The 14,889-nt window shown below is 39.4% G+C and overlaps 1 protein-coding gene across 1 annotated transcript; it reads right to left on the reverse strand.

Moving 5' to 3' along the window:
* Positions 1 to 3,300: 3,300 nt before the first annotated feature.
* LOC135255123 (fatty acyl-CoA hydrolase precursor, medium chain-like) lies at positions 3,301 to 13,871 on the reverse strand. The gene is made up of 13 exons (XM_064335888.1): positions 13,713 to 13,871; positions 12,608 to 12,797; positions 12,003 to 12,141; positions 10,495 to 10,628; positions 10,013 to 10,166; positions 8,657 to 8,761; positions 8,379 to 8,480; positions 7,942 to 8,085; positions 6,636 to 6,713; positions 6,040 to 6,187; positions 4,985 to 5,143; positions 4,781 to 4,853; positions 3,301 to 3,955 (listed from the first exon to the last, which is right to left on the reverse strand). Exons 1-13 carry the CDS (start codon positions 13,789 to 13,791, stop codon positions 3,772 to 3,774), a joined length of 1,689 nt encoding a protein of 562 aa, XP_064191958.1. The 5' UTR covers positions 13,792 to 13,871; the 3' UTR covers positions 3,301 to 3,771.
* Between the last annotated feature and the right edge of the window lie 1,018 nt (positions 13,872 to 14,889).

Here is a 14,889-nt window from a genome sequence, read left to right on the forward strand (position 1 = left end):
AATAATTATTTACTTTGACAAACAAGCTAAAATGAATGCCATACATAACAACTACATACTTAATGTACAGCGGACATGAAACATCAGGGTAATAATACTAGGAAGCATATACAAATGTTGTAAAGTTCTACTTTCTCAAAACCTTGTTGACAACAGTGTTACCAAATCTCAGAGTAGCACAGGGAAAGCCAGGAAATGAAAGTAAGGTAAAGATTATTTCAGAGCAGGAAAAAGGTCAAAATGTATCAAGCTTCTCTCAAGGTAAGGATTTTACTCCTGACATACCACTGAAAGAGATTCCAAGGTCAGCAAAATTTACATAAATGGTTAAAGTAATTTTATTATTCATATAATGTGTATGTCAATTTAAAATAAAAACTTAAAAAGTTAATAAATACAAATTATATTTTGAAAATTATATAAAACTAAACTTGTTAATGGACGTTTTGCATGCCTTCCTGACTGAAATCATACACAATCAATACATTCTTTTGTGTGTTAAAAATAGCCTATATGGACAGTTTTGGCTGCTGCCATCCTTAGTGTTCATATACTGATAAGTGAAACTGTTTTTTTTTAAATTCAGTGATCATTAGCAATTATATCATCAATTGGCCATATAATAACCAATTCATATTGGTTATATCATTAGTTCACTGGAAACACATGGCTATACACAGACTTTTCACAATGCAATACAATAAGCCTATAAAATTATTCAAGAAAACTAAAATAAAATACAGAAAAACTTTCTCCTGAAGAAAAGAAACATGAAGCCCATTTGTATTCTAATGAACTCAGAGTTATCTTACCTGCACTGAAACTTTCAACAGAGCCCTGTATAAGAGAATGGCCCTTCAATCAAAAGCAATGCTTTCAGGAAGAATAATTAGACAGAGGTTGGGTACACAGTATATCCTGTATATCTACCCATCGGACACAGACAAACAATTCCTTATATGCTGTAAGTATTACAAATGTAAATGAATTCTGTTCCAGTTGTGGTATTATAATACTAGTAAAAGAAAGGGGTTGCTATACACTGTACAGAATTTTTTTATTTTCTTTTTTTGATATTTTATCTTAAAATTTCCACACAATAGTGACATTTTAATGTTACTACTAGCATTACTGGAAATACAGGGATTCCTCACCTCACCATTCCTTCATCAGACAGGCTCATTCAGCCGCAAAAACAATTAAGTAATTACTGTCAGTAAACAAACAGCAGTTTTCTTTTTAATAGTTTTATATGCAATTGCATATGAAACCATAAGGTGGCGCTCCTATCCTGTTTATCTATTTGGAGCTATGTGGCCTCACTAACCACAAGACATCTGAAACCATCGTAATTCACACTAAACTCACCCAACTGGCAGGTGCTGGTAGAGGGCGTGGGGAGAGTGGGGAAAGAGTCACAGTTCTCAACATGACCCATCGATTTTGAAACTGTAACTTAAGCACGAAAAAAAAAAAAAAAACGCAACGGAAAGCACAGTGATAGAGATCAGAATTGTCAACAAGGATATCACCTACAGACACTTTCTGTCAATACTGTCAATAACCTTAAGTAAATGAATTAAAATAACTCTTTTATTAGCATAAAACAAATACACAAAAATAATTAGGCCCATAGGCCTAGACTTTTAACAAAAAGAAAGGCCTGCTACTGTGTTGTACCCTCTTTAGGCCTCCTCCTTGGCATTCAGAGAATGAAAAATAAACATGTTCACCGTGTCACGTTTTAGGGAATACAGAACTGGGGTGATATATTTATTATCTATTTCCTAAAGATATGTTCAAATATATTTCCTCACATATGTTTCCAATAAGACTGACTCCACAATCTAAACAAGCTGATTTAAGAATTTGAGTGTTTTGAATATTGTAGGACAAATCAAATTTACTTTACTGAATATGCATGGTCCCTTTCAAACAGACATTAGTTGTCTTTGTATCACCATGAAGAAGATTTAAAAAAGAAAAATCATTGCCTCATGCTGAGAACTGTCAATCTTTCCCCACACTGCCTGTACCCTCTACCAGCACCTGGCAGTTGGGTGAGTTCAATGTGTAGGCTTCAACTCGTGTTCAGTAGGGGAAAAGTGCATGCAGCAGAGAGTGCACATTACAAAACGCAGAAGACAGACGGCATTACAGCTGTTTCTTGCCCTAAAATGGACATAACTGCTATTTAAAAAAAAATAAATAGCAGTTTTGTCCAATTAAACTGAAAATGTGTACAAACGTTTCTAAAATCACCGTCACAATGACAGAAATTTCAACTGCGTGGAGATTTTTATTATTGTTGGTGTGATGGTGACTGCTTAAATCTCTGAACACATTGCATTGGTCAGTCCGGACTATTTCTGACCAGACTATTTCTGAGTAGAACTTAAGAAGTGTTTTTGATCATGATCCTTTTTTTGAATTAGATTTTGTCACTTCAGGGCAAGGTTTCTACCACAATCAAAAACAGTAACTTCCAGCATATTCTGTTTCCAAGTTCCAACTTTTGTGTCACAAATATTCAATTTATCAGTTACAAAGGGAGACTTTTTCACACGGACTGTACTGAAAGCAACACAAAATGTGTTCTTAATCTAAGCATGGTGTTAAAAAGTGACATGTTATGTAATGTTTTTAACACATCTGTTTTGTAAGTGTAATGACTGAAAATTATATTTCAAGTGGTAAATTTAAAAAGGTTATGCTCATTAACATAACCTGAAAAGGTCTTCAGTCTCTTACAGGTGTGGTTTATTGAACTACTACTTACTTATGTAATACAACCATGATTCTCTGTCTTTCAGGTCATTTAAAGCTCTTTTTCAGCCTAACTGTCAACCTCCCTCCTCAGATTCCTGGCCTCGCTCCAGTCTTTCAAACAAGAGCTGAAAACCCATCTGTTTAGACTTGCCTACACCCAGCCCCAGTTTTCCCGCCTTATACTTTAACCCGTTGTATCCCAACCTTTGTGTCCTTCTGAGCCAACTGTATGTATGTAACTATTTCTAAGTGTACTATCCCTTTTGCCCCTACGTGTACTTATAAATTAACTAAGATTTTCTGTATTTTGTACTTTATCCTGTTTTACTGTATTGTACTGTGCCCTGGCTTCTTAAAGGGTGCATTCCAAATAAAATTGATAATAATAATAAAATAATAATAATAATAATAGTAATAATAATATAGCCTGCTTTGCATTATAATAGCCATGTGTAGCCATTATTTGATTTTAAATGAACACGTACCCACCATTGGAAAGCATTAGGAAAGTTCTACAAAATCAAAGCAAGATTTCTTACACTTGGTTTCTTTATTTATGGACAGTCAGTCTAGGATTATAAATCATCATTAGGATGCATCAAAATGAAGCCATTATTTTGAATGATTGAGAATAAAACAACTGAGAAACATTTATGAAAAGGCAGAACATTTGGCCATGTGAAGTGCAGCTAAATTGCTCAGACTTAATTCCACTGATTTGCCTAATAGCCAATATAAAAACGCACACACACGCACACACACACACATGTAAACACACCCACACACATTCTGTAATTCACAGTTTTAAGTGTACTACCACTCGTTTGATCAGACTTAGCGATTTAACAGTGTTAATTCCCTTGCCCTAAGCGTGTTATAGCCATCATAGTTTTAGTTGTGCTGTGCCTGGTTGGAACGGACGCAGGTGTAGCGTAGCCGTAGCGCAGGCAGCGCAGGTAGCGGAGGTAGCACAGCGAGGCTGCGGTACGGAACCGCCGGTCCTCACAGCTCGCTGCGCTCCTTCTCCTGCTGCAGGGCTCGCGCTTTCTCCGGCACCGTCTGGGTCATGAAGGCGAAGTGCTTGTCCTTCAGCCGCCGACCCACGGTCTGCTTCAGCCCCAGGCCCAGGTACTCCTCCTTCTCCCCGTACCGCGGCCACTCCACCAGACCCTCTCCGTTGGGAGACCTGCAGGACATGCGGGAGAGGCACGCGGGGTGACAGAGTCGAGGGGGTGGGGGGGGGCGGGGGGCAGGCAAGGAGACTCAAGGTGACTTATCAAAATTCTCCGGTGCGTTCGTCAATAGGTAGCAGTCAGCGCATATCGCCGATTCGCCAGCGAAGGACGTACACCGACACGCTTGAACCCAAAACGCCAAACAAACTGACTGCGGCTCTTTTATGAATGTAGTAACTGAATTTTGTTGATGTTCTCTGACCAGTTTTATTTATTATTAATTATTTTAATTCATATTAAAACATAATTCATACTTTAAGAACTATCGCTACATTCAGTGATATTGTATGCTAATATTGACACCATATTGATTATATATATATAATTTATTTATTATAAATTTCAATGCTAATATTGCAATATTTCGCTTTAAATGTGTTGATCAGTCTTTTCATTGAATTGATAGTTCCCCCTTAAAAACTGATATTATGCTCAACTGTACTTTGTATTGGGGTACTAGCTTAGTCTGTACTGACTGCACACTGGACCACAGACGAAGGTGTGGGATGAAATGCAGTGATGGATAATGGGCTACAGTGCTGCATATTGTACTGAACCCCCTTAAACCGAACCAGCGAGTAAAGTAACAGTTTACCTAACTGGTGTTTACTGGTGCACAGTGCAGCCTGTTTAAACTCAAAGTGTCTACAGTAGCAACTGTACCGTTACTTGCAGGAAACGGTCAGACAAGACATCAATGAATGCCTTACTATGGGACATGAATGCAACGAAAGTGCAGCAAGTTGTTTTGAAATGTTACCCCTAGCAGGCCTTACCCTGTCCGAGCAAAGTTGCCCCAGTACTCCATCACAGTGAGGGCCAGCTTCTCCTCTTCCTTTGTGCATATATCTGTGAGAGAGGACAGCCATTGAGAGAGCCGATACAGACCTTCTAACAAGCAGGGAAGCTCCCACTCAAAACACTAATTATTGAATTATTCTATGGTACTCATACGTTCCATAGAAGGGAAAGATTCTGACCTCCGTTCCTAATGAACTTGATGTGCCCGTCCCAGAAGCAGCCACCAAAGACAAAGTGGATCTCGTCTCCGTGGTCAGCCTTGGCGAAGCTGGCACGTTTGCTCTGGATGAAACTGGGAGCCTGCTGGAACTCATAGAGGTAGACGGGTGCACCTGCATCTGGGGGGGAGGGGAGGGGAGGTGGATGGGGGATCACAATTGGGGATTTTCATTCATTTGTTGGGCACTTTTTCTTTAGCCCCCATTTTGTTTTGGCATAGACTGCACAATGACAGAGTCATATTTTCCCCAATGCAATCTGCTAGCAAAGCCACCGTAACAACCGTGCAGCAGGATTATGCAACTGCCCAAGAAACTAGCAGGTGGCCAATCAACCAGAAGAGAAGCTGATGAGTGAGGCGGAGAATGCCCCGCCAATAGAAACCCTCCCTCTCTCCCTGTGTGAGACTGTGACCAATTAAGTACACCCCGCGTACTTCCGGGTACAGCCAGCATGGGAGTGATGAGGCTTCCTTCCAGATTACCGGATGGATCATTAGCAGCCTCACTAAAAGTCTGGAATATTCCGTTGAGTGTGGAGTTCAGCAGGGTTTCCATTATATTTTCCTATATGAGTGGTACCCACCGTGATTTTTGATCAATTTATTGTAATTGATATGACACATTGTGCTCAGATTCCTTTCTTTTATGTTGTTAGGTGTTTCCAATCATTTCGTTCATGAGACTCAGAGCATAGTATTCAAAACAAATGAACCCACAAGAAAACAGCCGACAGTCTCACAGTTCTACTGTATATACATTTTGTTTTACCATAAATGGTCAAGTATTAGTGAAAAGGAAAAGATAAGCGTACATTTAATAAGGAAGACCTGTAACATATTCATTATGAAGCTGTTATTAAGTTACCATTTGTGCAGTTAATATGTGCTGAATACGGATATTGGGTGCACTAAGATACTCACTATGAAACCATTTTCTCTGTGGCCTTCAGGTCTTTAGACAGTGTTTAGAACAGCATCATAACGACCTCTGACCTATGACCCCGAGATCGTTACCTCTGTGAAACTTAGCAGTCTGGATGGCAGGAATGTTAAAAAACAGGTCCCCCATTAACTCCAAGCACCCGTCCCGATTCGCAATCCGATCTCCCGTGGTGCCGAGGTACTCGTCCAAAATCAGTTCATTTAGCCTTGGATCTGGGACCTGGAATAGATTCTGCACTGAGCTTTTTGTATGCACTGATCTGCACTGAAATCACTGGTGCTTTTTTATCTAGTGAGATAAATATGACAAACTTTGAAAATAAGTGCACAAAACATGATGTGATTACTAGTACCAGGTTTACAAGAATCACCCAATGGAGTTATTTAATTATTGTTGTTGGACTGGAGAATTCATGATGATTTTCAAAAAATTGTTACAGATCTATCACTAAACTATCATCCACCCATAAAAGAGAGAAGGTTTCACTGATGCTATCCATATACATTAGTCTATTGACAGTTGAATCTCTTTGTCTATGTACTAACTTATCTCAAGAATGATATGCTGAGGCATAAATTACCCGTCTATATATGTCAAGTAATACATTTAATCAGACTGAATCACATCTTCTGCAAACTTGACCCTTGACTGACCCTTCATTTCTCACCTTGGGGTTTAAACGTGACAAAATGGGTGCGACCTGCTCCCGGTCCAAACCGTCCACCCAGCCTGGTGGAGCAAGGAGCTGTTGGGAAAATATGTTTGTTCAGTTTAAAGCCAGAAATGAAATCCCTGCAGCTTCATTCCAGTCTCTCAGACAAAAATGCAAGTGTATAACTTCACCCAAGTGTACAACTAACTAACGTTAACCTCACCCAAGTGTAAAACTAATGATAACCTCACCCAAGTGTAAATCTAATGATAACTTCAACCAAGTGTAAAACTAATGATAACTTCAACCAAGTGTAAAACTAACGATAACTTCAGCCAAGTGTAGAACTAATGATAACTTCACCAACGTGTACAATTAACGATAACCTCACACAAGTGTAAAATTAATACTAACTTCACCAAAGTGTACAACTAAAGATAACCTCATCCAAGTGTAAAACGAACAATAAATTCAGCTCCCAAGTGTAAAACTAATGATAACTTCAGCCAAACACTGTGACACTTTAACAAAAACAGTAACACTGTCCTTAACATAATGAACAATGCTGCCCTTTCCCAAGATGACAGAATGAGTCGGAAGAAATAAAGTATTTCACAAACTAAACAGTTTAAACATAGATGTGCAAAGTTTTTTCAGGTGGGACTTTTTATCGAATGACAAATAATATAATGTTTTGTCCTTGCTCAGCTTGAATTTTAGCTGCTGTTTCACATATACAGTAAAGCAAAGAAAACACGATTCAGTCACAGCGTGCATGCAGTCTTATTCTTTCAAACTCCATGCTTTGTTCTCCCGAAACAAGAGAATGCAAGTTGCACGTGCTATAACACACACTTTCCTTTCACTGTTCAAGTCTTGTACCTGTTAGATTCTCTCATATTTCATGCAGCTAAAAAACATATTGCTAAGAAGATACTTTGTGCATGAAGAAATCTGAAAATAGTTTCTTGCCTTTGGAATGTTCTTGTTTCACAATCCAAAATATTGGTCATTTTAGAACATTTAGGAATAAAAGAAAGATGCTTTACTGAAGCCATTGAGACTTCTAAATAATCAAATCATTTTTTAAGCCAATTCACTTTAAATACAGCATGCCTGAAATATATAATAACCTGCCTAGTTAGAACTTCCCTACCTTACAATTCCCAATTTAACCCCTGTACAACTAACAAGTAAACTTGTGCAAGTAAAATATTCACCCATGCTATAAACTAACACCAACCTCTTTAAAATGTACAACCATATACATTGGTAAGTCTTGGAAGATTTCAGTTGGATTTCAAACCCGCGGCAAACTTACATGGGCCAGCAACCAACCACATTCCAGGTTTGTCACGCCCGTCATAAATGGGACCGTGTTGACTTCATGGTTCTGAAATATTTCGTCCCTTGGCTTTGTGAGGAACAATCCATCCATTACGACCCCCAAATGAAACAGTTGTACCTTTAAAAGGGAAAAAGAAGTGTGAAAATAACATTATCACTTTTCTTTAGACAAAATATCAGGTGGTCTGTTGATTTTTTTTTTTTTTTTTACATCAGCATCCATGTTTAACCGCTGGTCTTTATATCAAGCCTGAAAGACATTCAATTCAAAAGAGGACGATGTCATTGTGTTATGGAGACACAAAACAGGAAATTCACTTCTCTTTCTGATTTCCCATAATCATTCATCATTCTGCAGAGGGTGGACTGACCTTGTGAGTTATCTGTCAGCAGAAACTCAGCATGTCTCACCTTTTCAAAGCTATTTATAATATCCTCTTCAGGCAGCTGCTTCATGCACTCCGCAATTGCCTTGGTGCTGGTGATGTCACAGCCGAACGCATCAGCCACATGCTACGAGAGAGATTCGGAGATCGATAAATTGTCTAGAAGTGTTCAAGGGACTATAGGCAATTCTCGTTCCAATAATAAGAAGCCGGAGCGCTTTCTGTCCACACAGCAAATGCGAATGAGGCTGATTCCTATACAAATGGATGTCCGTTACTCTCACTATCATTTTCCTCAAATACCTGCGCAATAGGCAGAGGGTCGGTATGGATGAGCGCGTCCATCATCGCGGTTCCACTCTCTGCAATTGCACGATGAAAGAGTCCCGAGGACAGAGGAGAGAGAAGCTGCACAATACATAAAACAATACAGAGAGAGAAAGAGAGAGAGATACTGTAAAGTCTCTCAGGAGCCATGGTGACACAATAAATGAAAGTCCAATAAGAATAAATGCAATGGGTTTGTCTCTATGGCAGATACATACCAATTTATTTTCTATTTATACACACATAAAGCCAAATAAACCAGTCATGTAATTAAGCCAGTACTGAAATATAACCTCATCGGTGACTACAATAATTCAGTTTAGTTGTGTATATGCCCATGACCTATGAGTTTGGTTACACTTGTGTCTGCTTCAGTTTTTGGTTTTTTGGCATCTGCAATTCCACCCAAATTTGGAATGTACAATTCACGAAATATGTACAAAACATGCTCATATATGGCCTTTGCTGCCGGTTTGGGAGAGTGAAGGCAATCCACGGTTCTCCTCTGAATCAGAATAGAATTGCACAGGGGAGGCACGGGTATGAATACATTTTCCCCACCCACCCTCTGTTCGCGATTACGCTTCCAGCATGCCCGGTTTTGACAATTTCAAAATCTGGCAACCCAGTAAGTCTTCATTTTACAATTACCCTCATCACAGTTGAAATTACCTCACGGCCTACTAATAAAACCAACAGAATGTTGAATACCACACATACGTCTCTTGTAGGGAAAAATTCTGAGTTGAGTCTGTTCCGGAAAGATCTTTTTTTTACCAAGGACAGTGACATTGTTAAATCCATTTCTACAATAGGCTAAATGTTCAAATTACCCTAATAAAAATGCAGCTCTAATATCTTCTATTAGCAAAGATTTGTGCAGGAATTGTTGAAAGGGAAAATTTGGCAGCCTAAAATATTTAACAAAGAAATTGAGCAATAACGTCATAACCTATTACATGCTCTATCCGTAAACATTGCTGCTTTTGTTCACACTAGAGCCATGGTGGAAGTACCAGCATGAAAAATTGGAGGAAGGCCTTACATGGAAAATCAGTTTCGGTGTCCAACAACCGCCGGAACATTTAAAGCTTACGATGCATGTGTGCGAAAGCTGAGGCTTTATATTTGCGTGATTTTTTTTAAAACAACAGGTGCTCACTAACGAAACAGCTGAAACTCTATCCACTCCGACTCAGTGTGATTGACAACCTAATGACCTATCATTTTCCAGAGTGTGTGGTGGCACCCGGGGTGGCCAATCATATTTCTGGAGGGCCACGCCCTCACACAGCACCCCAAGGTTTTGATTTGTGCATTCTGGGTTCACACCTGCAGGGACACGCTCACTCCCCCGGCTGACTCTCCGAAGATCGTGACCAATCCTGGATCCCCTCCGAAGCTGTGGATGTTCTCCTGGACCCAGTGCAGGGCAGTCACCTGATCCAGCAGTCCATAGTTCCCAGGACAATGCTCATCCCCAGTGCTGAGCAAACAAGACCAGGTCAAAACCTAGTACATGGCTGGATCGGCCGACCAATGGTGTGACATTATAACTTGGCTGACCAATGGTGTAACTTCATCACTCACTCAGTCACTCACGCAGTCACAGACATTCGTGTTTGTAGGGCTGGCCCCGCTGTTGCGGTCCAGCCGAAAAACAACATAGTGACCACAGACTCCGCAGACTCCACTCCAATAACAGCACATTCATACACGCGGCAGTGACCAGATCCCAGTAATTCACTTACACTGCTGTTTCCCCTCAGTACTCTTTAAAATAAAGTGGTGGGTGGGAGAGGGCTGGCACTTACCTGAAGAAGCCCATGATTCCGAGCCTGTACTGGATCAGAACCACCACCACATCCTGGTAGGCTGCCAATGCAGAGCCATCAAAAAATGAAGCTGCGCCCAGGGCTAAACCTCCCCCATGGATCCATACCATGACCTGGGAAGAGATCAGTCATATGCATGCTCTCACTCATATATACGGTCTCACATATACACACCTTTTCACACACATACACACACTTTCTCACACATGCACACACTCTCTTACACACAAACACACAGAGAGCCCAGTGCTCCCGCTCAACATAGTGCAACAGATGACTAATGTCACTGCATAAAATTAGAGTCACCAGTTTGTCTCCCCTTGTTTTCTTGCATTGTACTTCAGTCCTCCACCAGCTAGAGTTCACAACTGGCTCTTCATCGGGCCCCTTCTTAAACATTTATTCCATTTGTGCCACTGCAATAATATATTTTGATAAAGGAATTGCCACTAACTAAGCATGGATGATGATTGACAGTGAAGTTTGCAAGCAACAGGTGTTAAATTCAGTTTGATTACTAACTCTGGAGATGCTTCAGTATTTCTAAATGTTACACAGAAGCATGATAGGTTTTCTTAGAAACACAAAACATAGAAGCAGTTCTATAACATTTAAGCTGCACCAAAAAGTTTAAACAATAACTTCATGATTCAACTAATTAACCAATCATGGTCTTCAATCAAGACTTCAAGTAGAATCAGGAGTCTTAGCACTGGGCTAAAACAAAAACCTGCAGCCACACCAGCCTTTTTCAAATAAGATTAGACACCCCCTGCTTTATATGGATGCATTTTTCTTTTTACTGCAGTGATATTCAATCCTGGTCCTGGAGAGCCACAGAGTCTGCTGGTTTTTGTTTTTTCTTTAAGATCAGTGACCAATTCACACATACACAAACACACACACAGACCCAAGAAACCAGGTGACCTGAGATAACTGCATAATCAACTGCTTTAACTGATCAAGTGCTGAGCCATTTAAGTTCTGAGTAACAATGAAAGCCAGCAGACGCACTGGCTGAAAGGAGTTATTCTGAGTGATCACCTTTACGCTATGATGAAACATTTCTATGCTGATGGGAATGGTCTCTTCCAGAATGACAATTACCCCATCCACAAGGCACGAGGGGTCACTGAATGGTTTGATGAGTATGAAAATGTGAATCATATGCTATGGCCTTCACAGTCACCAGATCTAAACCCAGTTGAACACCTATGGGAGGTTTTGGACCGACCTGTTAGACAGCACTCCCTGCCACCATCATCAAAACAACAAATGAGGGAATATGTTTTGGAAGAATGGTGTTCCATCCCTTCAGTAGAGTTCCAGAGACTTGTATAATTTATGCCAATTGAAGCTGTTGTGGTGGCCCAACATATTACTAAGACACTTTACGTTGGTTTTTCCTTTACTTTATGACCCAGCTGTATAATGTATCATTGATAAATATTTGTAGTTAAAATAAGTTTACTAGCATTCAGACTTACAGGTAATTTAATGTCTGCTTTGGGCACTGCAGGGGTGTATATATTCAAGTAGAGGCAGTCTTCTGATATTCCAGGAATGTCCAATTCCACTGAAATATTTTTAGCCAAATCCACAGCTATCTTTGCATCTTGTAGACACCTAGAATGTAAAGTCTTGTGATTACTGCTTTCAATTACTAAATCCCAGCAAATAAAAATATAAATACTGCTTCCTATCTATGCATTTTTGGGACAAATACTGTATAATATATATATATATATATATATATATATCAGGTCAGATTTGAGTGTGTGACTGTGAGTTCAGTAATGGCTGTGAGTATGACATGATGACTGTGACTCTAAAGTGAGTAATGAGTAATGAGTGTGTGACTGTGAGTTCAGTAATGGCTGTGAGTATGACATGATGACTGACTCTGAAGTGAGTAATGAGTGTGTGACTGAGTTCAGTAATGGCTGTGAGTATGACATGATGACTGTGACTCTGAGGTGAGTAATGAGTAATGAGTGTGTGACTGTGAGTTCAGTAATGGCTGTGAGTATGACATGATGACTGTGACTCTAAAGTGAGTAATGAGTGTGTGGGGAGACCTCACAGGCCTTACATTGCTGGCTGCTGTGTCGCGTCCCGCTCTCCCTCCCATGGCACTGCAGGTAGCGGGGGGGCCAGCCTCAGAGATCCCACTGGCGGCTGGGCAAAGGGCACGCCCAAATAGGCGTGCACCACAGTGTCCGTTCCCTGCACGTTCACGTACTTACCTCTCAGGCTGCCTGATCTTAGGTGCACCAATGGACCTGTCAATTAATGAACAAAATGGCACGATAGTAGATAAGGATTCACTAGTGCTGGTGGTGTACACGTAAGGTAATGCATCTCTATTCCGTCTTTATGTGCAATGTAAAACTGTAAATGGACGTTATGTGCACACACAGTAGCAATCCAATATATTCTATTGGATTCAAATAAACGTGAAATCCCATTTTAATATGCATTAAAAATGTATTATAAAAAAGAAATGACCACATAAATATATATCTAGTATGTCTTTAACAAAATATTGTTCATTTTTTAGAGAACATTTATCTATTACATTTGGTTTGAATGTAATAGATAATTATTTTAATGCATGAATTAGTCCTATCTCAAATGAGACAGTGCTAATAGACTTCTGTCTCAAAATCTGTCCAATTTATTTATATACACCCCTTATCCACCCATATGAATAAATGTGAACTTCGGGTTATATCATCCGAGTAGTTTCTAAAAATGTATCGTTCCAATTCAGTCCGAAGTTGGCTGCACTGTGAAGAGCAACAACCGGGTGAAAGGCGATAAAAGAATTGTTTCAAGTTTTCCCTGCTCTGATCCGCTACTCATAACCGGTGTCGCAGTGGAAAGACGGTTTAAGCCTACTGTCGCCTAAATACTAGCAAAAGCAGGCTATACGTTCACGAATATATACGTCCCTAAACATGCAGTTGTTCTGTTCCTCTTGTATAATGCAATCGGAAAAACTATCTAAATTATCAATACGTTTAATCACGAACAAGGTAACATTCGCTCCAGCAAATTAATTAATAAATACTTTCTAACTATCTTTCTTTTTTTAATTTATTGGCACGAATCAATCTCGCGCGTTACAGCAGTGGTGCTTGCTTGTGTTCTTTAACAGTGCAGAATTATTAACATAGATTCACTTTGGTACTTGCCTTTGGGATTCGCTAAAGAACTGTGCAAAAATAAAAAGCCGATTGTTAAACAGAAATTACGCTTTGCTTGGAGGTTCATTGTGGCAGTTTCAACTGCGTTCCCGAATAGCGTTTGGCGAGCCTCCTTGCTTCGCTTTATGTGAGCACAGCAACAGTAGGTGTTACCAGGTTGGAGGATACTCCCCATATTTATGGGGAATTTTCCAGTCAAGGGAGGAGAAAAAAGGGACGATATAGGCCTATTTTTAAATTGGTAGTTGAAATATACGTATTAGTAGTTTTAATTGCCTCATTTTAAATATTTCAGAATACTGTAAATCAAACAAATTATTTGTATATATTTTAAGTATTTAGTCAAGTAACCAAATAACTGTATTTGAATTATTTTTTGTTTGTTTGTGCTTGTGTGTTTTCCTGTTGACAGCATGTTGTAGGCAGAGGATTATTAAATAATTTAAAATGAAACACTGTTGTACTCCCTGAATCAAGGTGGTTGAGTATTCTGGATTAAGGCATGTGGGTAATCTGTGAAAACTGCTTCAGATAGGAGATTTCTGACTCAAAAATAGAAGAGTCTGGAATGAGGATCTGGCAACAGAGGTGACGACAGTGCAAGTATGAACCTTAGACTTCTCCTTCTACTTTATCACTACTCTTTGCTCTAGATTTTTAAAAAATCATGATTAACTCCCTTCTAAGGCTTTTCTCAATGCTCAAAGATATTACAAGATATATAATACTGACCAGAGATTTGGTACTTTACAGTGAATTACATTTCTAGTTTCTGAGCATTTGTTTAAAAAAATCATTTGACTGCTAAACTGTAAATGATGCATTATACTTTTAGTTACATTCCTCATAAGAAGCTGTCAAGAATTTACAAGGCATGACGGTAAATCCATTCTTGGCCCCCTAGTTACTACTGCTTGCAGCTACATTGATTATCATTAGGTAGCCAAGAACCAAGGACCCCATTTGATATGATAGGGTTCTTCTTATTTTTCTTCTTCTTTGTCTTATTTTTCTTCTGTATCTCGCTAAATCTTAACCCCCTTTCTAAGCTAAAAAAGTCATGAATTTTGGCAGCATGCCTGCAATATGGCTGCCAATTTATTATGCATGACACCCATGCAACGGACACTCAGTGATGCAAAAGTGCCAAAATTGCAACATTGAA

This window comes from Anguilla rostrata, chromosome 5, assembly GCF_018555375.3.
Source record: "Anguilla rostrata isolate EN2019 chromosome 5, ASM1855537v3, whole genome shotgun sequence".
NCBI classification, from domain to species: domain Eukaryota; kingdom Metazoa; phylum Chordata; class Actinopteri; order Anguilliformes; family Anguillidae; genus Anguilla; species Anguilla rostrata.